Source organism: Sarcophilus harrisii, chromosome 1 (genome assembly GCF_902635505.1).
Source record: "Sarcophilus harrisii chromosome 1, mSarHar1.11, whole genome shotgun sequence".
NCBI classification, from domain to species: domain Eukaryota; kingdom Metazoa; phylum Chordata; class Mammalia; order Dasyuromorphia; family Dasyuridae; genus Sarcophilus; species Sarcophilus harrisii.
In genome coordinates this window covers 699,683,214-699,704,528 of record NC_045426.1, presented here as the reverse complement: position 1 = coordinate 699,704,528, position 21,315 = coordinate 699,683,214, and the positions used below count along the sequence as shown (strand labels likewise).

General features: G+C 43.5%; 1 protein-coding gene across 5 annotated transcripts in view; it reads left to right on the top strand.

Annotated features, from left to right (window-relative positions):
• The window catches only part of CMKLR1 (chemerin chemokine-like receptor 1), a 50,885-nt gene extending 36,741 nt beyond the window's left edge, over positions 1-14,144 (top strand). For all 5 annotated transcript variants that reach the window (XM_031948744.1, XM_023497068.2, XM_003761096.4 and 2 more), the window contains one exon: positions 9,836-14,144. In XM_031948744.1, coding sequence (XP_031804604.1) covers positions 9,839-10,951 — 1,113 coding nt within the window. In that variant the 5' untranslated portion in view covers positions 9,836-9,838 and the 3' untranslated portion in view covers positions 10,952-14,144. The remainder of the gene's footprint in view (positions 1-9,835) is intronic.
• Positions 14,145-21,315: the final 7,171 nt, after the last annotated feature.

The window sequence follows — 21,315 nt, the reverse complement described above, 5'->3', positions numbered from 1 at the left end:
ATTATTATTACTAGCGGGCTGAAAGCTTAATTAAGGAGATTTCTGTTGCTTTAAAATCCCAAGTAATGTAAATGTGAGGAGGTCGTCGGAGGAGACTTACCGACTGGGTTTGAAATCGCCCTCCTCTGTGGGGGAGTATTTGTGTATCTGCGCGGGGTGCATATCCATCGGATGCACACCATTCTCTTCTTTTAGAAGCTCAGTTTATGAGTGGCGAGACGTATGTTTAGACGAGTTAAGGAGAACGTGAGTGACCCCTGGACGAAACGCTTTGAGTTATTTCTCCCGGAATGGGGAGTGATTTGTGTTGATGTAAACTCTCTTGTGAATCAAGTAAAACCTCTTCTGACGAGCAGCCTGTGTTTGGGAGGGATCGATTGGGGTTGGAGGATTAGTCGGCGTTTGGGATCAGACTTCAGTTTGTGAGTAGATTAATTAGGGGGCAACCAATGGCAAGGATTAGGGGCTAACTTGTGACCAAGGTCAAAATGTAACCCGTGATTAGGAATCAATCTTTGGGTCCTTGATTTTAATTATAGAAAGGACTTCTCCCGAGATGCAATTTGGTGAGCCTGTGGAAGACCTGAATTCAAATCCAGCTTCAGAAACATACTAGCTTGTGACCTTGCCTCAGTTTCCTCAATTGTTAAATGGGGATAATAATAGCACCTATTTACCAGAGTTGATGTGAAGATAATATATTTATCATGCACTTGGACCACAGTAGGTGCTATATAAATGCAGTTATTGTTGTTGTTAGGAAACTCCCTCTATTACTGCAGATTGGTACCTTCTTGGCCAGTTAGAGTTTTAGAAAGTTGCCGGGTTGAGGGGGTAAGTGATCGGTCCAGAGTCACGCCTCTTAGAATCTGAATTTGAATTTAGGTCTTAGGGCTCTGCCTGTAGCCAGGATTAAGACTTGAATTTAGTGTTAGGACTAGGATTCTGGCTGGTTTAGGTCTATAACTGAAATTATGTCTCAGTCTGAGTTTCGGGTTGGGGATCTACTGGCCAGATTACAGGTTTGCTCCTAACTAATTCTTAGTAATAGAGGTAGTGAAGTGCTGTTTGGATGGAGTACCAGGCCTAAAGGCCTAAAGGCCTGAGTTCAAATCTGGCTTCAGATACTAATTGTGTGACTCTAGACAAGTAGTTTTATTCTATTTGCCTCAGTTTCCTCATCTGTAAAACAAGCAGGAGAAGGAAATGGCAAATCCTCCAGCATCTTTGCCAAGAAAACCCCGAATGGGATCACAAAGAGTGAAAATGACTGAGCCGCAACAATCCTTGGGAACACTAAAGTGTTGGTTGATAATGAATGCTCAGTCAGTTCTTGCCAATGAGTATGTGTCGGGTGGGATTTGAACTCGTCCAAGGCTAGTTTTCTATCCACTATACTACAAGGCTCACATGGTACCCTCCTAGTAACAGTCATGACTGTGGTGATTGGCTGTAATTAATTGATCTCTCCCAAGGTTATTTAAAACGGACAAAAGAAGACCTTCAGAATTAAGAGGGGGGCGTAATGGGACTATGGGATTGGACCCCAAGTATGCGCCACCACCCTTGCTTAAGGCTTGACTAGTGACCACACTAGACCCCCGGGATTTCCAATAACTGATACAACTTCTCAGCAGTCCGGAGTTTTTATGAAAAGTTTTCTTTAGGTAAGGCCTTGGCCCTTTGCAAACCCAGGCAGAGTCGGGGGTAGAAGCTGGAGTGGTAGTGGAGGTGCTGACTTTCCAAAGCAGCCAGCGCTTATTTGGCTCCTTGTCCAACAGTCCCGGGTAAGTTTCCATGAGAGTGGGTGTGGGAGCAGAGAGAAAACATTCTCCTGGATGGTCGAGCTAAACCTATCTGGCTGCCAGTGGCCAGTACACGTTAGTGAAAACAGCTGCTGGTTGTGGGGCTTTGATGTGACGCATCTCACAGGCTTCTCTTTCATGGCAAGATCATTTCTGGCAGTTTGGGTTTGGAAGTGGGTTAATTGGGACCACGGCCCCCTCGGGACATTGTCTCCTACTCCTCCCACTTGGAAGTCCTCGAATTCCCTCATTCAGTTATTTATGTCAGGAAAGGAACTTTCAGAGAATTGGGGAATGATGGCTGCTGTTCTCCCCAGAGCTGGGGTCCAGACTTTCTTCCCAGAAGCCTTCTGTCTGGAACTACCTTCTTGTATTGAACCAAGGAAGGGGCTAAGGAGGAGGGGGAGAGTCCAAGAGTCCTTCGGCCTTCTTGGTCCCCTGTCATTGGGCTGGGGGTCATTATGGCTGGCCAACCAGGGATGGCATAAGGAACAATCTGAATTCTCATGGCCAGGTTTAATATTAAGTGACTATTAAATCAACCAATAACATTAATGGGGAAAAAAGAGGGTATGGTCTTCTTGTTGAGTTTATGGACCCATCACGGCTTCTGGAGAGCAAAGTTCCTGAGTAAGCCTCAGCTTCCTTCCTTTTGTTATTAGTGTCACTGCTGCTGAGTGGAACGGCTGAGGGTAAATGACACTATATTATAAAGGGACAGAAGCTGAGGGAGGGGACCCAGACACTGTCACGTCTGTTCTTCATTAGGAATCCTCTCTACAAATGCCCAGCAAGTGGCTATTCAGCCTTTCCCAGATCTCTAGGGAAGGCAAACAGACACTCTCCAGATTTGGATAAATTTAATAGCTGAAAAGTTTGTTCCTCACATCCCACCCAAATCTTCCTAAAGATCAGTCATAAAAAGTCAAATCCCTCTTCTGTGGGACACCTTATACTCATGTATACTATCACGTCAACTATCATGCCCTGTGGGCAGCTGGGGAGGGGTGCCATGTTGCAGAGAATGGGCCATGGAGTCAACGAGATTATCTTCCCAAGTTCAAATCCAGCCTTAGACATTTACTAGCCGAGTGACTCTGGACAAGTCTCTTAACCCAGTTTGCCTCAGTTACTTTATCTGTAAAATAAACCAGAAAAGATAATGGCAAACTACTCCAATATCTCTGCCGAGAAAACCCCAAAACAGGTCACAGAGGGTCATAATTGAGATGGCTAAACAATACCATCATGCTCCGAGTGCCATGCTCCTCTCCCCACCCCCATTCTTCTCTAGGTTCATCATTGCCAGTTTCTTTAACCCATCTTCATTTGCCATGACCCTGAGGTTCACTAAACACCTAGGTATGGCTGAAAAAGAAAATATAAGGGAGGGACACAATAGCTGTCTTTGAGATGTTGTGTGGAGGAAGCATGTCCTTTTCTGCTTGGCCCCAGGGAGGTAGAAAGTGGAACAATGGGGGGAAGTTGCAGGGAGACAACTGGAGGCTGGATGTCAGGAAGCACTTCCTAATGGTTTGAACTGTCCCAAAGAGGAATGAGCTGCTGTGGAAAGCAGTGTGTTCTCCTTCCTTGGAGGCTTCAGGCAGAGATTAGGTGATCCAGGTATGTTATAGAGGGACCCCTTTCATGTACGGGTTGGATTAGATGATTACTGACATCCCTTCCCATGCTGAAATTCTGTGATTCTGTGATCCTTATTCCTTTCCTGGGAATGCTCTCTACCTGCTTAATGGCTCTCCTAAAGAGCGGGGCCCAGAAACAAACATGTTTTGCTTGGGGTGAAGCTACCACCTCTGGGATGATGGACAAGATGGGGGAAAGGACATAGGCACAAAATATTGCATCTGGGATTGGGAAGATCGGAGTTCAAATCCAACCTCAGACACTAGCTACGTGACACTGGGCAAGTCACTTACCCCCTATTTGCCTCAGTTCCTCATCTGTAAAATGGGAATCCACTAGAGAAGGCTATGGCAAACCACTCCACCATCTTTGCCAAGAAGGCGCCATGACAAACTCCATGGGGTCATGGAGAGTTGGACGCGACTGGAGGACTGAACATAAAACACCAAATGCCAGATACTGTGCTAGGTGCTGGGGACAAATAGACAATAATGAAACAGTCCCTGCCCTCGAGGAGTTTGCATTCGATAGAGGGAGACCATGTGCATAGTATTTACTGGCCCTGGAGTCAGAGGACTTAGTCCAAATTCAGCCTCTAATACTTACCTCTTTCCGGACCTCAGTTTCCTTCTTTGTAAAATGAAAAATTTGGACTAGGTAGTCTTTGAGGTCTTTTCCATCTATAGATTTATGATCCTACCAGGGTAATGCAAGCTCGGTATATACTGAGAAGGACGTTCTCCTTTCCCTTGTCACCCTCCACGTCGTGTCGTATTTATCTATGTGCGATCCGTATTCCAGGCCCTGCCGGATCCAGTAGCGTGTAAGCTAGTCGAGGAAGGATGACTTTTTTTTATCTTGACGATCTCAGGGATGTGGAGGTTACAGGTGGAACTGAATTTCCACAGAGCAGGACTTAGTACAGAACTCTCCAGAGTCCCAGACTCCCTAGGAAAGGCCTGTATGTCTGGGCTTAGTAGCCTAGGGTAGGACCACATGTTCCACCAAAAATAAATGTGACCCGGAATAACCCCAGATGCCTCTGAGCCCCTTCCAGCTCATCCACCGAGGGTGGGGGAGCCGCGGTTGAGGAAACATTCCTCAATTCTTCCCTTTCAGCAGCTTTCTTGAGCCATTCTTCCTGTGCTCAGCATGGGCTTCATCTGCTGGTTTCCTCTGCTAGCTTAACAATAAGGACAGGCTTCGTTAGACCTTCTTTTCCATAAGGATAGGGCCTGAAGAAGGACATGGAGGGTGATGATAAGATCACAAAGTCAGGGCTTTAAATCTGGGATGGATCTCAGAGTCTAACTCTCCCATTTTACAGATGGAGAAATTGAGTCCCAGTCACTTGCCCAAAGTCACACTGGTAGTGAGTGTCAGGGGCCAGATTTGAACCCTGGTCCTCTGACTTCCTTTTTGACCTTTGTCTCTGCTTCTCCCAACTTTGATGCTGTGACTTGAAGCTATAATTAGCTGTAATTATGTTTGATGAAAATTCATTTGGGGGTGAGGGTGGAAGGCAAGTCACTATAAGTAGAGTCATCCCAGAGAAGTGGATGGCTCATCTTCATGGAGTCTGGTCTTCATCCTTTTAGAGGCTGAATGGAGAGGAAAGGTTATCAGGGCAGCGAGAGCCCGAGTATGAAGGCAAGATGGTATAATGGAGATCTGGGAGTCTTGGTAGAAATCCTATTTCTGATGCTTATAATCTTATGACAAATAGGGGGCACCATGGTGCACAGAGCACTTGGCCTGAAGTCGGGAAGAGCTGAGTTCAAGTCCAGTCTCAGACACTTGCTAGCTGTTTTATCCTGGACAAGTCACTTCACCTCTGTTTTCCCCATCTATAAAATGGGGATAATTGTAATACCTCATCCACCATATTCCCCTGGGATGCTGTGAAGATCCAATGAGATACTATTAATAAAGCACCTAGCACAGTGCCTGGCACATAGTAGGTGCTTCATAAATGCTCATTTCCTGCCATATGGGTATTCCTCTGAAAGCAGTGAATGGGCTCATGCCCTGGGTAGGTTTGATTCCAATCTTAGGCATAACACCTAATTCACGAATCTCTCCCTTTCTTTCTCCCATCTGCCTCTCTGTCTCTCTGTCTCTGTCTCTTTCTGTCTTTCTTTGTCTCTGTGTGTATATATATATATATATGTATATATATATATACATATATCCATAGACAGAAATAAAGATATAATATATACAAAATATGTGTGTATAATATATATTTTATCTATCCCATATCTTTCTATCCTATCTTTTTTTTCTTTCTATCCATCCATCTATCTATATCTCTCTGTGTACATATATATATATATATATATATATAAATATAGAGAGATAATATATTCTATCTATTTTTCTATCTGTCATCTATCTATCCTCTCTATCTACCTACTATCTGTCTGTCTGTCTGTCTATCTATCCTGTCTGTCTGTCTATCTATCTCAGTCTTCTTAAAGTCAGATTATACCCATGATCCTATGATCTCAACTCTCTGTCTCTGAGCCTCAGTTTCCCCACCTGTCAAATGAGAGGGTTGGACTTGCTGACCTCTAAGGTCCTTTCCAATTCCAAATCTATGATCTTGGAAGGTTTTTTGAGAATATGTAGTTCAAGATGATGATCTGATAGATCAGGAAACTAATGCATAGGGAAAGGAAGTGATTTATCCAAGGAGACTCAGGAAGCCAGTATAGAGCCAAGAGAAGCATTCAAGTTCTTTTTCTCCACTCCGGGATGCTGCCTCCCAGTGTTAGCACAGTTCTGATCAGAACTTCAGTGCCAAAGCACAGCTAAGACAGTCCACAGTCTGTGTGTGTGGGGGGGGACTGGGAAGAAATGACACCTCCCAGTGAGTGTCTCTTCTTAAAAATTCCCCTTCGGGTTTCTCAAACAGACAAGGCTCTTCCCTCTCCTCCAGGGCACAAAAGGATTGGTTCTCATTTGGCAGTTCCCTCTTCTCTGCCTGGTGAACAGGAATAAAGGTGCTGCAGCGGGTTAATGTGTTGCTCTGGCAACCCAGATTTGACAGGACATTTAGCTTTGGTGGCAGAGTTTACATTTGGGTGACTCATATCTTTTCCTAGAAGCCCGGAGGGCTATTCTCCAGAGAGCAAGGCAAGCTGGACACGTCTGCCCTGCCCTGGTACCAGGGAAAGATAATGGCCACAGAACCAGTGCCTGGTTTCCAGTTCCAGCTCTGCTCTGTGACCACGGGAAAATCATTTTCCCTCTCTGGTCATAACTATAATCCCAATAATGTTAAGATGTTTTAATTACTAACATATTAAACATGGATAGATATAACTCATGGAGTGGTAATAGTAGTAAGAAATAAGATTTGAACTAAACATAGGTTTGTAATTTCATCAATAGGAAGAAATCCTGGAAGATTTGAACCCAGGTCTTCTTACTCTGTTGAATCTCAACTATTCTGGTATATTTGTTCCCTTTTATATGTATTCCCAAAGGGAGATAATGGTTCCTGCAAATATAAGATTTTCCTTTTTTTTTTTAACTAGGTTTGTAATTTCATCAGTAGGAACAAATCCTGGAAGATTTGAACTCAGGTCTACTTACTCTGTTAAATCTTAGCCGATTTGTTATAGTTGTTACCATTTATATGTATTTTCAAAAAGAGATAATGGTTCCTGCAAACATAAGATTTTCACTTTTTTAAAGCTAGATTTGTAATTTCGTCAGTAGGAAGAAATCCCGGAATTCTGGTGTGGAGATTCCTTTCCCTGATGCAGAGCAATGACCTATTTACAAATTAGATTCTCTCAGAGTTGCCTGAGGCACTAACAGGTTAAATGACTTGCTCAGGGACACACAGTCAGTATGTATCTGAGGTAGGGTTTGGACCCAGATCTTTCTGCTTCAGTAGTAAAAATCTGGCAGGTAAGATGATCCAATGATTAGGAAAGAATAATTCAGGTTAGTTTTAGGTAGAGGAACGCTGGCAGATGTTTAACAACTGACTCTCTGGAAAAAAGAAAAATCTACACAGGAAGCACTTTTAAGCTTAATTATTAGCATTTTCTCCATCCCTTTCTTAAATTAAACCAGTCAACAAAACTCTAAATCAAGCACTGATTTTTTTTTTTTTTTTTTTTTTTTTTTTTTTTTTTTTTAGCATTTACCAATTTCTGAGGTGTAAATGCTGACCCTGAACATTTAACAACCAGCTCTCGGGAGCTAGTTAGATCTGGCTCCAAGATACAGATAATGGCTGAATCTCAAGTTGTTTGTAATTATGTATCCATTGAAAACCGTTTTTAATGTGTCATTTGGAGTGTTTCTCTTATGTTGAAAGAAAGCCGCTATCTTCTGAGTTTAAAAAAATTCCAAATTTGATTCTGCAAAATAATTGCCCTGCCTGACAGAACTCAGAGATGGGGGTGACCTTGAGGCAAGGCAGTGAGAGCTATTTCTGAGTCTCAAACTTTAGGCTTCCTTTGTTCCGGTTCCATATTGAGACTTATCCAGGCTCCTTTGAATTCAAAGGTAATACTTGACATAATTGGTGATAATGAAAATAATGAGAATCCTTGATCTCTTGCACTTCACTTGCAGTTTGCCCATAAAGAATCCCATCACCCCTCATTGTTCTAAGATTTAGAGTTGGAAGAGACCTCAAAGGTCATCCATCCCTCCCACTCAACTCAACAGTGTAATAGCTGATGTACATGTGACTTAAAGTTTACAAAGTGATCCCATATATCAGCTCATTTGATCCCTCCACAACCAGAACATCTAAGATTTGAGACTACGGACTTTGCCCAACACATTTCAGGAGATCTATTGGCAGGATATGGTATCCCCCATTTTATAGAGTAGGAATCTAATGTCCAGAGAGGGCAATTTGTAAAATGAAGGGTTGGATTATTCTCAAAGTGTCATCTCCAGATCCTTAGGGGTCCCTGAGACCCTCTCAGAGGTTCTTCAGGCCAAGACAATTTTTATTATAATACTAAGATATTTTAATCTGTAATTGGGGTAGCTAGGCAGTAGCGCTGCAATAGAGTGCTGGCTCTGGAGTCAAGAAGACCTGAGTTCAAATTTTAATGGAGGAGACAAGATCTTCACCAATAGACATGTAGCATATGCTCCTAGAGCATGGGCCGCTTTGCCAGAACCAGAATAAAATGTAGTTGGGAAATATTTAATTAAGTAAGTAAAAATATAATAGAGTAGAGTTAAGGTTGACATGTGGTTTTCTAAGTCAATATGCAGCCTGCAGGTTTCTTTTACATGGTTTAGTGTTCTCCTGCCCTGGAGCTTCCATTTTAACTCCCATTCTCAGAAGCAGATTAGTCCTCCGAGCACTGTGGCTATATCTCTCCTCAGTGTCTAAGGATAGCCCTGAGAAGTTAGAGTAATGTCTTATCTAATGTTATAGCTCACGAGCCCCCACCAGTGTGCTCCCCTTTATAATTATCATTCTAAATCGATTTGTCAGGCAGAATTAATTAGCTGCTAGACAAGGGTATTTATTAAGCCGACACAAGAATAGCTGGAACAAAATAGCTCCCCACTCCCAAAGTTTGTGACAAGTACATAGAATCCAGAAGGAAGTGACTCAAATTAAGAAAGTATATATTCACAATGTCTGATTCCTGAAAGTACATTTCTTCTCTCTCTCTCTCTCTCTCTCTCTCTCTCTCTCTCTCTCTCTCTCTCTTTCTTTTTCTCTTTCTCTCTATCTCTGTGTTTGCTGAGGCAATTGGGGTTAAGTGACTTGCCCAGGATCACACAGCCAGGATGCATTAAGTGTCTGAGGTCAGATGTGAACTCAGCTCCTCCTGACTTCAGAACTGGTGCTTTATCCACTGTGTCACTTCTGCCCCTAAGGAGTTTACATTCTTATAGGGTAAGAAAATATGATAAAAAGGAGCTGAAAAGCAGGGGGAATAGGAGAATGTAGGTATCTATTCCAAAGGCATTTATTTTTAAATCTCTTGAAGGTCCTGAGGAGAATGAAGGTGGGCTAGCCTTATCCCTTCCACAAGATGGAGGTACCATGAGAAACCACCAATGAAAGAAAGCAGACAGGGCTTGTTTGGCAAAGGCCGTAGTCCCGATCTTGAATGACTCTCCAGCGAGATTCTGCATTATTCTTTTTGAATGCTTTCCCCAGTGCCTCATTCCTGATAATTAACATTTTTCCATATTTACAAATACTTGCCAGGTAGGGAAAAGGGAGAATCATTAAGAAGGTTAGAGGGAAAGGCACATACAGTCTGCTGGAAGCTAGGTGGAATTCAGGCAGTGTGCATATTAGAGTGGGCAAGGGAGCACGGAGTGTTTACGGAGTATTTTCTGAATGAACGGATGAATGACAGAATGATGTCCTTTATTTGCAGAGAATGGCCACCGATGACTACAACTTCAGCGATGGCTACTATGACTATGAGGGTGATGGGTTTGTGATCGCTCCCGAAGAGTCAACCCCCAACGATGATGGGGTCGCCAGGATCTTCCTGGTGGTGGTCTACAGCTTAGTCTGCATCCTGGGACTCTTGGGAAATGGCCTGGTCATTGTAATCACCACCTTCAAGATGAAAAAAACTGTAAACACGGTCTGGTTTCTCAACCTAGCCGTGGCAGACTTTTTGTTCAACGTCTTCCTCCCGATTCACATCGTCAATGCTGCCATGGACTACCACTGGGTTTTTGGGAAGGTCATGTGCAAGATCAGCCACTTTGTGGTGATCTATAACATGTACACCAGCGTCTTCCTTCTCACCACCATCAGCTTTGACCGTTGCGTCTCGGTCATCTTCCCGGTGTGGTCCCAGAACCACCGGAGCATCCGGTTAGCCTCCATCGCCTGTATGGCCATCTGGACCTTGGCCTTCTTCTTGGGTTCCCCATTCTTGGTCTTCCGGGACACAACTGTGCATCAAGGCAAAGTCGTCTGCTTCAACAACTTCAGCCTGTCGGCCAACGTCTCCCACCCCCACCACCCCCATTTGGTCCAGGACTCGGTGGCGTACACGAGGCACGTGATGGTGACCGTCACCCGGTTCCTGTGCGGATTCATCCTCCCTGTGTTCATCATCACGGTGTGCTACCTCATCATCGTCTGCAAGCTGAAGCGAAACAGGCTGGCTAAATCCAAGAAGCCGTTTAAAATCATCATGACCATCATCATCACCTTCTTCCTCTGCTGGTGTCCTTACCATACCTTGTACCTGCTGGAGCTCCACCACATCTCGGTGCCAGCCTCTGTTTTCAGTCTGGGGCTGCCATTGGCCACAGCCCTTGCCATCTCCAACAGCTGCATGAATCCCATTCTGTACGTCTTCATGGGGCAGGACTTCAAGAAGTTCAAGGTGACCATCTTCTCCAGGCTGGTCAACGCCTTGAGCGAGGATACGACGGCTCACTCTTCCTTCATGAGTCACAGGAGCATCACTAAGATGTCCTCGGTGAACGAGAGGTCCTCGGTGAATGAGAGGGAAACGGGGATGCTTTGAGGCTCACCTCAGGACCTCCTAGTGTCCCCAGAGATGGGCACCTCCCTTTGGGTCAAGCCAGGGCAAGAACGTATCTGCCTACCCCATGGCCGGCAAGGTCGGTGAATCTCTGTTAGCCGGCAGCTCATCAGATCTGACCCTATGGTCCCAAGGGGATGGACTTAAGCTCCCTGAATCCAGAGCCATGGCTGGCTGGCTTGCTACTTTGTCTCTCCTCTCTGTGGCTAATATAGTGGAATAAAAAACTTGTCATGAGCTGGTAATGATCTTATGTCAAGATAAAAATGACGTGGAAATCATCTTTACAAGATGGGGAACGTGACGGCAAAACCAGGACTAGAACTCAGATCTGTCCAAGTCCTGGACATTGCCTGCCCATGAATACAATCCCCTTTGGGGGATCATGAATTTTCTTTCAGTCTTAAATGAGGAAGGGGCCAAAGAAAGAATGAGGACAATTCCAGAGAAAAAGCTCCACAAAACTCTATCGTGGGATTTGATTGGGTGCTTTAAATGCTTCCAGGAAAGGGTGCTTCTTCAGGCTCATGATGATGAGTATATTGTGGACTCTTTTCTCCTTAGGAGTGAAACAGTGATTTTATCCCCAGCGCCGACCTATGTATAGGCAGCTTAACCTATATTAAAGGCACTATGCTCCCCTCCTTCCCCCTCCATCCTGCCTGAAGCACTGCCAGATATTTACCAAGCAGAATGGAAGCTCCCCGAGGGCAAGGCTTGTTTCCTTTCTGTTTGCTGGGCACAGTGCCCAGCATGTTGTCAGTGTTTAAGGAATGTATATTGAATTGAATTATTCCATCAAAAACCATAGAATCTCAGTGGCTGAGAAAAGTAGTTAGGAGCACAGGATTTAAAAGCAGATAGGTACCACCATTCATCCATCTATTTTTCATTCAACAAACTCATCAAGTCCAACTGTCTTTTTTTTTTTTTTTACAGATAAAAAAATTGAGGTCCATTGACTTCCCCCAAAGTCATACTAGTAGTAAGTTGCAGAGCAAGGTCTTTTGATTCCAAATCCAAGACTTTTTTCACTATCGATTGCTTTAATCCAATCCATTCTTTTTTTTTTTTTGCTAAGGTATTTGGGGTTAAGTGACTTGCCCAGGGTCACACAGCTAGGAAGTGTTAAGCATCTGAGACCATATTTGAAGATTTTCTCTATCCACTGCACCACCTGGCTGCCCCCTCCAATCCATCTTAATGAATAAACAGCTTCCTTTGTCTTTAGAAGATCCCTATTGAATCATGGATATGTTTCCTGGTTAGGGGAGCACCATAATGCAGAGGCACCCACTGGCAGCATAGACTGATTTCTTTTTTGTTGTTGTTGTTTGACTTTGATTTCTTTTTCTTTTTTTTCTTTTTTTTTTGAGAGGCAATTGGGGTTAAGTGACTTGCTCAGAGTCACACAGCTAGTTAAGTGTCTGAAGTCAGATTTGAACTCAGGTCCTCCTGGGCTTCAGGACTTATGCTTTATCCATTGTGCCATCTAGCTGCCCCCACACAGACTGATTTCTTAGACTGGTTTGAAAAGTAGAGAATGCAGCTCAGAGTGACAGGATGGTAATGGTGGGGACACACACACTGCTGTGGGGAAAGGAAGAAGAGGGGAAAGGAAGAGAGGAGAACCTTAGGACCTAACCCCACAGAATCGGGGTGGAGCCCCACATTGGAGGGGGTACCTGGGCCAACTATATCAGAGAGTTTTGTGGTCCACACGGAGGGGGGTTGAGAGTTCTGCAGGTATTGTGAGAGAGCATGCACAGCATCTTTGCCAACTCCCAACTTAGCTGTGAGCTGATTCTGTTTCCTCTGGTCCAGAGTCCAGGAATCTGGCCTAGCAGTGTCTTTTCCCGGGATGAGGAGGTCACAGAACCACTGAGATGTCATCTTGCCCAAGCTCTGCCTCATCGAAAATCATCTATGTATTATTAAAGACAAATTGCCACGTGGCCATTGCTGGAGGAGCTTTGGGGATGGGGTGCCCCCCAGTTCCTGAGGTCGCCCCCCCAGCTCCTGAGGTCGCCCTCTCTCCTTGTGGAGACCTATCCCACATCACTCATTGACTCAACTCTCTGGCTTTCTTTTCCCCTCCCTCCCACCCCCACTTTCTGGTTTCCTGATATGAGTTATCTTCTTGTTCCTTCATTGGGTGCCTTCTAGCTTATCTGTGTTTCTTAAAACAAGCTGCCCGGTTCTCCAGGAACCTCCCCCACCTGCCCAGAACAGATTTACCATTTACCTGAGGATCTTGAGTGCGACAGCTAGAACACAGCCCCCACGTTGCCTCAAATAACCATTGCTCACACCCCTGCTGACTCAGTGACTTACTCCCTGCCTGACATCTTAAAATAACCCTGGTTCCTTTTTTTTTCCTCTTTTGGTTTCTTCATAATTTCAACTTGGGACTCAGACTGGTCCAAGAGAGAAAAAGCTGAAATGTTTTGACAAGCAGGAATAAAAATACTATTAAGAATAATCCACCAAGAAGTGGCAGTTGCTCCAGGAAAAGGGATTGTAGATTCATAGTGAAAAGGAACTTCCGAAGCTGTTTAGCCCAATCCTCTCATTTTACAGATGAGGAAACTGAGACCTATGGAAGTGACTTTCCTAAGGTCACACAGTAAGAATCTTTCTCAAGAGGAATCAGTGACATATTGCTCTTTCCCTGGGCTCAAAAATTGGCTATCACTAATTTACCCCAATATTTTGTGCGCAGAATCAAGAGAACAAAAGGAAGCCTTTTCATCCCTTTGGAGGTACCTCTTGTTTCTGTTTAACAAGAGGACATGGATGAGAGTCTCATAGGATGAGCAGCCATGGGTGGGTCGCTATCTTCATAAGGGGAGGGATTACGTATATTACTGAGTATTGGAATGGTCATTGTTTGAAAGACTCAGAGATGACTGAAAATACAGAAATTCTCTAATCCAATTTTCTTCATTTTATGAATAAGGAAATGGAAGCCTAGAAAGAACTGACCTATTCAAGGTTACATGATTAGTTAGTTGAGCTGGGAATCCAACCAAGGTGTTCTGACTGCTAATGACAATCATAGAAGGAAAACTCCCCCCATCCCCTCTGGGGATCATAGAGACCACATTATTGCCAGGGAGAACAAGAAAATTGTCTACTTTTTAATAATAAATCATGATTGTTCATCAACCCCAAATTAATTTGCTATTGACTTTACAATTAGTTTCAAAAACCATTAGAGCCAATGAAGAAAATCCATTTAGATGATAGTTTCCTTTCTCTAGGCTTGTGGGAAACCAAAGCCCACACTCCTGTGTATTTAAAGTCAGCAAGATATTGTGGAAAAACATCCCGGTCCAGGGCTCTGGAGAGACTAATCCCTTCTCGGGCGACTGATTCGTTATGAGACCCAAGGAAAGTGCCAATTGTCTGGGGATCTCAGCTTCCTTCTTGGTCAAATGATAATGACAGGAGGGTCGTGGTGACATTGGGAAGGTGTAGGGAGAGAGAAGCCTGAGGGAGGCATTATAAACTTAAAAGAATGCTGGGAAAATATTCTCCTCCTTTGATTCCCTGAAGAGAACTCAACACCTTTGGAAGTCGGTGACTGGGAAGGAAGGGGCTCTGACCTGGGGGGCAGGAATTCTGAACTCTAATCGTGAACTCTGCTATCAACATTGTGTGATCTTGGGCAATTTAATAATTTAATAAACATTTATAAGTAACTTCAACAAATTTATAAATACTTTCAATAAGCAATAATAAATAAATAATTCAATAAACATTTATTAAACTCTTACTATATGTCAGACTCTGTATTAAGGGCTGGGGATATAAAAATGAGGTCAAGTCCTTTTCCTCAAGGAGCTTATGATCAAAATTACTTTACCTCTATGGTTCTCAGTTTCCCTTTCTGTATGATGATGGTTTAGGGCTAGATCCTAAGGTCACGAGATCATGGCTTGAAAGGGTGCTCATTGGCCATCTGGTCCCATCTTATCACTTTAAAATTGGGGAAACTGAGGCACAGGAGGTCAGAGAGTTTAAAGTCTAGAACTAGAAGGAAGTTCAAAGGCTATTAGTCCAATTCTCTTAATTTACAAATGAGGTACCTTCCCTAAGTACCTTAAAGTACCTTGTCTAAGGAAATCTAGTTGGTAAATGGTAAAGCTACCATTGGAACCCAGGGCTGGATCTGACTCTAGATTTCAGATGGAAACTTTCAGGGGGTTTGTGACCCTGTGGCCAAGGGCCTCCGAGATCTCCCCACATGCAGAGTTCCCTAACTGATGGAAAGGCTAATCTGAGACCATCCATGGCTCTCTCTCTGCCTTCCCTAGGCCCCAACCTTGTTTATTTTAGAACGCGGCCCCCTAGGCAGGGTTTTCATTTTCCTAACCGTTGGATCACAAATGTTGTTTTATGGACAAGGACTCGGTGACCAGCATGGAAATGTTTCCACCAAGGCATTAAATGTTCCTGATGTTCTATGGACATTGGTGACTCATACCTCATTTGGAGAAGAATTTTTTCCCTTCCTCTTAAAAAAACATGGTTTTCATGTGGATAAATGTTTGTGAAAAGCCATACCTTCCGACTACTTGCAGGGGTGGGGCCATTCAATTAATGGTTCCATTAATATAGGGAGGTCTCATCATTCTCTCCAGGGTGGCTGCCTGAGAGGTTGGCAAACTGGAGGATGCTTTAAGAAGAGCCAGAGACTGGGCTAGAATCTCTGAGCGTAGCAAAAAGGGAAAAAATGATCCACCGTTGAGTCTATTTGTTCCCTCTATTGCAGTGAAGGGTCTGTTTTTTCCCCAAGTGTCTCTGAGGATATCAATGTCCCCTTCATAAAATGTGCTTTTCAGGGTCACCAGGGCCAGTAATCTAGCCACTGTGTCACTCACAGTTTAGCATCTTGTCAGCAGTTATTCAAGAAGGAAAATCTGGATTGGCCCAGATGCTTCTTGTGTGAGTCCTCCAGAGGTGACTCATGTTCCCAGTTCCTGGTGCCTTGAATAACTCAAGTCATGAGCTATAAGGTCAAGGTCGGAACAATTCTCCACCTTCTCATTGGAAGCCTAGAAAGAACTGAACTATTCAAGGATACAGGATTCTCATTCACTTCTTTATCTCTCCCTTGCCCTCTTCCACTTAGGACAGAGAGAGCTCTTTCAGCTTTGGAATTATAGAGTCTAGAATGGTAGAGTAAGTAGGGGCCTTAGACATACGACTTCTCCCATAATCTTTAGAGTTCTTTAGGGGAGAACCTGAATATCCACGGGGAAAAACCAGGCGAAACCAAAACCATAGCTTATGAGCCCCCACCAGTGGGTTTGCTTTGAGTAGTCAGACTGAAGACAAGATTAGTGGAAAGCAGAAATAAATGATGAAACAGCACAGTGAGAAAAGCAACAATAATACCTTTCTCACTAAACCTAGGATACATGCATCGTTGCTGGAAGGAGTAACATCTCAGAGGAATATTTGTGGAGACAGACACACACAGGGAACACCTGTAGCTAGAGCACATGCAGTGAGGGACAGGCAAGGAAGGAACAAGTTGTTATTACTCTCACATGGAGAGACGGTTTTAGGTAGGGGAAAGATGTGGCCATTGATGAGGAAATTCATATCCAGCCTCAGAAACTAACTAGCTGTGTGATCTTGGGCAAGTCACTTAACCCTGTTTGCCTTAGTTTCCTCATCTGTTAAATGAGCTGGAGAAATGGCAAACCCCTCCAGCATCTCTGCCAAGAAGACCCCAAATGGGGTGATGATATGTTGAATACAATTGAAAGAACACAACAACAGATTCTTGATTTCTTTTTCCTTATATGGAAAACTTGTCTGTTCTCCAAATCTTCACCATGATAGGCTTTTCCATTCCAGAAGGAGAATTTTGCCTTCAGGAGCCAATCTTTTTTGGAATATCCCATAGGCTACCTCGCACTTTTATTCCGTATTAATCTTATTCCCGTTCACTGAGATCAAGATCCCTTTTCCAAACTTTTATCTGACTTAGGGTTAGAATTTCATCATAATTACAGATTCTTCTCTTATTACAAGACTGTATACCTATGGAATAATTTCAGAATATACCATTTCAACCAACTGTCAAGAGGTATTTCGTTCTATTCTCTATTTCAGTGTTTTTCTCAACTCAAAGGTTCCTTATGTTCTCTCATGAAAATAAATGGGAGAGGGAAGGGCAAAGAGCACAAACTTGTAGAAGGCGTCTGTGGGAGACATTTTGCTTCACCTCAGTCGTGTTGTGTGTTGAGAAAATCTGGGGACCGTCACGGGACCATGGGATTTAGAATTGGAGGGTGCCTAAGAAGGAACTGAAGCATGAAGAAATACAATGACTTGCTTAAGATCACACAAATGGTGAAGAGCAAGATGTGGGGTTGGAACCCAATTCTCATGCTGGCCCCATCCACAGTTATTTCCAATCCTTTCTCCTGAGAATCTTGCTATCAAGGTGCATGGAGGTCTTTCAACTTTATTGAATAAAACCAATAAACAGGATAGGAAGCTTGGCAGATTCCCAGTAATGTGGGTGAGGACGTGAGCTTTGGATTTATAAAACTAGTTTTGTTTAGAACTTTAGGCCTCAGAGGTCATTTAGTCCATTCTCCTGCCTCTAAGCAGGTTAGCACCAAAAGAATTACCTCAAGTCCTGCCTTTTAGATCTTTGTGGGGGAAAAGAGCTATGAAGATCTATCACAATTAATTCCAGTGTCACTGAGTGCCCAAGGAAGTCTTCATTTCTACCTCAAGTATTTTTCTGCAGCAATTTCAGCATCCCTATTTAGCCCTCACCTATCTATAATAACCTTTATCTCAGCCTTTCCCAGACATTCTCTGATACTTCAGTAAGCTTGGCCACCTAATGGCGGCTCTGCTGCTTTTGCCACTGTCCTGCCTCCCTGCCCCATGCAGTGGACTCTTGAAGTAAAAATAATAAAAGCTAGCATTTATATAGCACTTTAATGTTTGCAAAACTTTACAGTTTACTTTACAAATATCTCATTTGATCTTTACAACAACTCTAGGAGGCGGGAGCTATGATTATTCTTGCTTTACAAATGAGTAAACTGAGGCAAATATAAGTGAAGTGACTTGTTCAGGATCATACAGCTAGTGAGTGTCTGAACTCATGTTTTCCTAACTCCTAGTCCAATACACTATCCTGAGCCACTGAACTGCCTCTATGATCACTGAATCAGACCGTAGATCTAGAATGAGCAATGACCTTCAAGCCCATTTATTCCAACCCACTCATTTTGGAGAAGAAATTTAAGCCAAGAGAGTTCAAGTGATTTGTCCAGGATCACACAGCTAGGAAGGAGCAGAGGCCAAATGTAAATCCAGATGTTCTGAATCTAAGACTTATAGGACATGGGTGGGAAATGGATTAAGGTTTGTAAGAGGTACTGCCTGCATCTGAAGCAGACCCTTGGACTAATTGAATTGACAGCTTTGGCCTTATTCAGGATTCTGGCCAACCCACTGAGCTCACTGGCCACAGGTGGCTCAACAGGCTTACCACTGAGTAAGAGTCATCATAAGGGCAATCATCAGTTAATCAATATTTATTAAGTATTTACTATATGCCAAGATTGAATTAAGCCCTGGAGGTACAAAGAGAAGGAAGAAAGAAAGGGAGAAAGAAAGAAAGAGAAAGAGGGAAGGAGGCAGGGAGGAAGGAAGGAAAGAAGGAAGAAGGAAAGAAAAAAGGAAAGTAGGAAAGAAAGAAAGAAGAAAGAGAGAAAGAAAGAAAGAAAGAGAAAGGCAGGAAGGAAGGAAGAAGGAAAGAAAAAGGAAAGTAGGAAAGAAAGAAAGAAGAAAGAAAGAGAGAAAGAAAGAAAGAGAAAGGAAGGAAAGAAGGAAGAAGGAAAGAAAGAGAAAGAAAGAGAAAGGAAGAAAGGAAGGAACAAAGAAAGAAAGGGAGGAAGGAAAGGGGGAGAGAGGGAGGAGGGAAGGGAAAAAAGGAGGAAGGGAAGAATGAGTAAACTTATTATCTGAGAATTGTGAGAGGGAAAAAGGGGAGAAAGGGTAGCTCATGGCCAATGGTCTCAGTTTTTTTCTCAAAATCAGGTTGTTGCCTAAGAGGGTGAAGGTCCAGGAGGGAAATCATGAGGTCTGAGGAAGGATGAAAGGGTTTGGAAGAGTCAGGGAAGAAAAATGAATCGATTCGAGAGATGTAAGAGGATTGCATTTCACCCTCCATTACAATGTACAGATCCACAAGACTCACCTTGCCTGCATCCTGTCATGGAGCTCCAGCTTGGCACTGTCTCCTGAAAGGCTGCTTTTGAGGGCTTTGGGACTTCTGAGGGATCCTTTTGCTTGAAGGAGGAGAGGTGCACAGCTCAGGGGCAGGGAATGGAAGTGGCGGCAGGGTTCAGTTGGGGTCCAATCTGTGCTTCCCACTGGTAACAGGGAGCCTTTGGTCAAAGGGGTCAAAGAGCAGGTGAGGGGGATGGCATTCTGTCAAAAGAAGCGGGTTCCTCCCAGACTCCTAGGGGAGAACTGAACCCGGGAACTGACTTACAGGGGCCAATAAATCTCAGAAATCCCTTTACCTGAAGGTAGTTGTCTGTGGGATCTTGGAAGAACTTGGAAGGAAGGAAGAAAGAAGGGGGAAAAAAGGAAAGAAAGAAAGAAGAAAGAAAGAGAAAGAAAGAAAGGAAGGAAGGAAGGAAGGAAGAAGGAAAGAAACAAAAAAAGAAAGGAAAAGAAAGAAATCCCTTAATGCTGATTCTCTTGAAGGTGATGGATTAGTACTAATATTGGGCTGCTAGATGGCACAGCTGAAGTGGGCCTGGGTCTGAAGTCAGGAAGATTCGACTTCCTGTGTTCAAATCTGACCTCAGACACTTAACTAGTCATGTGATGCTGGGCAAGTCATTTAACCTTGTTTGCCTCAGTTTCCTCATCTGTAAAATGAGATGGAGAAAGAAATGGCAAATCACTCCAGCATCTCTGACAAGAAAAACTCCAAATGGCTTTTCCCAAAGAGCTGGACACAACTGAAATGAGTGAACAACAATAAGAAACAGGATTAACAACAAATAGGAGAATAACAAAAGGAGTAATTAATGTGCTCTCTGAGGGGTCTCCCAGCACTGATATTCTGAGTTTTAAGCACCCTCCCACAGAAGTTCCCTTCTGTGTTCTAGGTCCCTCCCAGCTCTGCCATTCTGTGTTCTAAGGTCTTCCCCACCTCTGGCATTCTACATTGTGAGGATCTCCTCAGCTCCCACAGTCCCATTCGGCTTTGTTAGGCTACTTTCTAAGGCTCAGATGCTCATTTGTCTATTTTTCCATCGCCACATAGAATTCCTCTGAGTGGAGTTTATCTATATCTGCTGCCCCTTCCACAAAACAAGCCTGTGGTTGGCCGGAGCCTGAGCCCGATTAAGCTTTGCCTCCTGGGATTTCCTGCCAGTGTCTCTTTTCAATTAAATCAATAGGCATCTTTTTGAAGACTCTGCTTTAGCAAAGTAGAATCAATTTGTTAGGCTGTGAGAAATCAGTCAGATATAGCACCTGGGTCTGGAGCTAGAGACATTATTCTTATTAGCTATGTAACCTTGGACAAATCACTTTACTTGGACCTATTTTCTCATTGAGGAAAGAAGAGGGATGAACTATGTGATCCCTGAAGTTCCTTTTAGTTCTAGGTTTACAGTTTTACAATCCCTTTCTTAGTCTCAGTTTTTTTTTTTCATTTGTAAAATATGGAGCTTTGGATTATATAGTTAATTAATCTGTTAATAAACATTTATTAAGCACCTACTGTATGCCCAAAAGCACTATGCTTAGGGCTAGGCATACAATGGAAGGTAAAGACAGTCCTGGCCCTCTTGGAGTACACGAGCAATGGGAGAAATAACCTATAAAAAGGAAGCTTAATGATAATTGGGGAAATATGTACAGAAGAATTGCATATGTTGGATTACTTACTGTCTAGGAGAGAGGGTGGGGGGAAAGGAAGGAGAAAAATTTGGAACACAAGATTTTACAAGGGTGAATGTGGAAAACTTTATGCATGGGTTTTGAAAATAAAAAGCTTTTTTTTTTTTTTTTAAAGGAAGCTCAAAAGGGGTGAGGGAGAGAAGGACAGGTACCCAGGGAAAGGATATGATAAAGATCTGTAGCCAACCGGGTCCTTGGAGTCCTTGAGGCCCTTTCACAGTTTAGTGGGTGTGGCTGTGAGCACCACCACAAGTGGGTGCTTGTGTGTATGAATGTGTGTTTCTGTGCATGAGTGTGTGTGTGTGTGTGTGTGTGTGTGTGAGAGAGAGAGAGAGAGAGAGAGAGAGAGAGAGAGAGAAAGAGAGAGATAGAGACAGAGA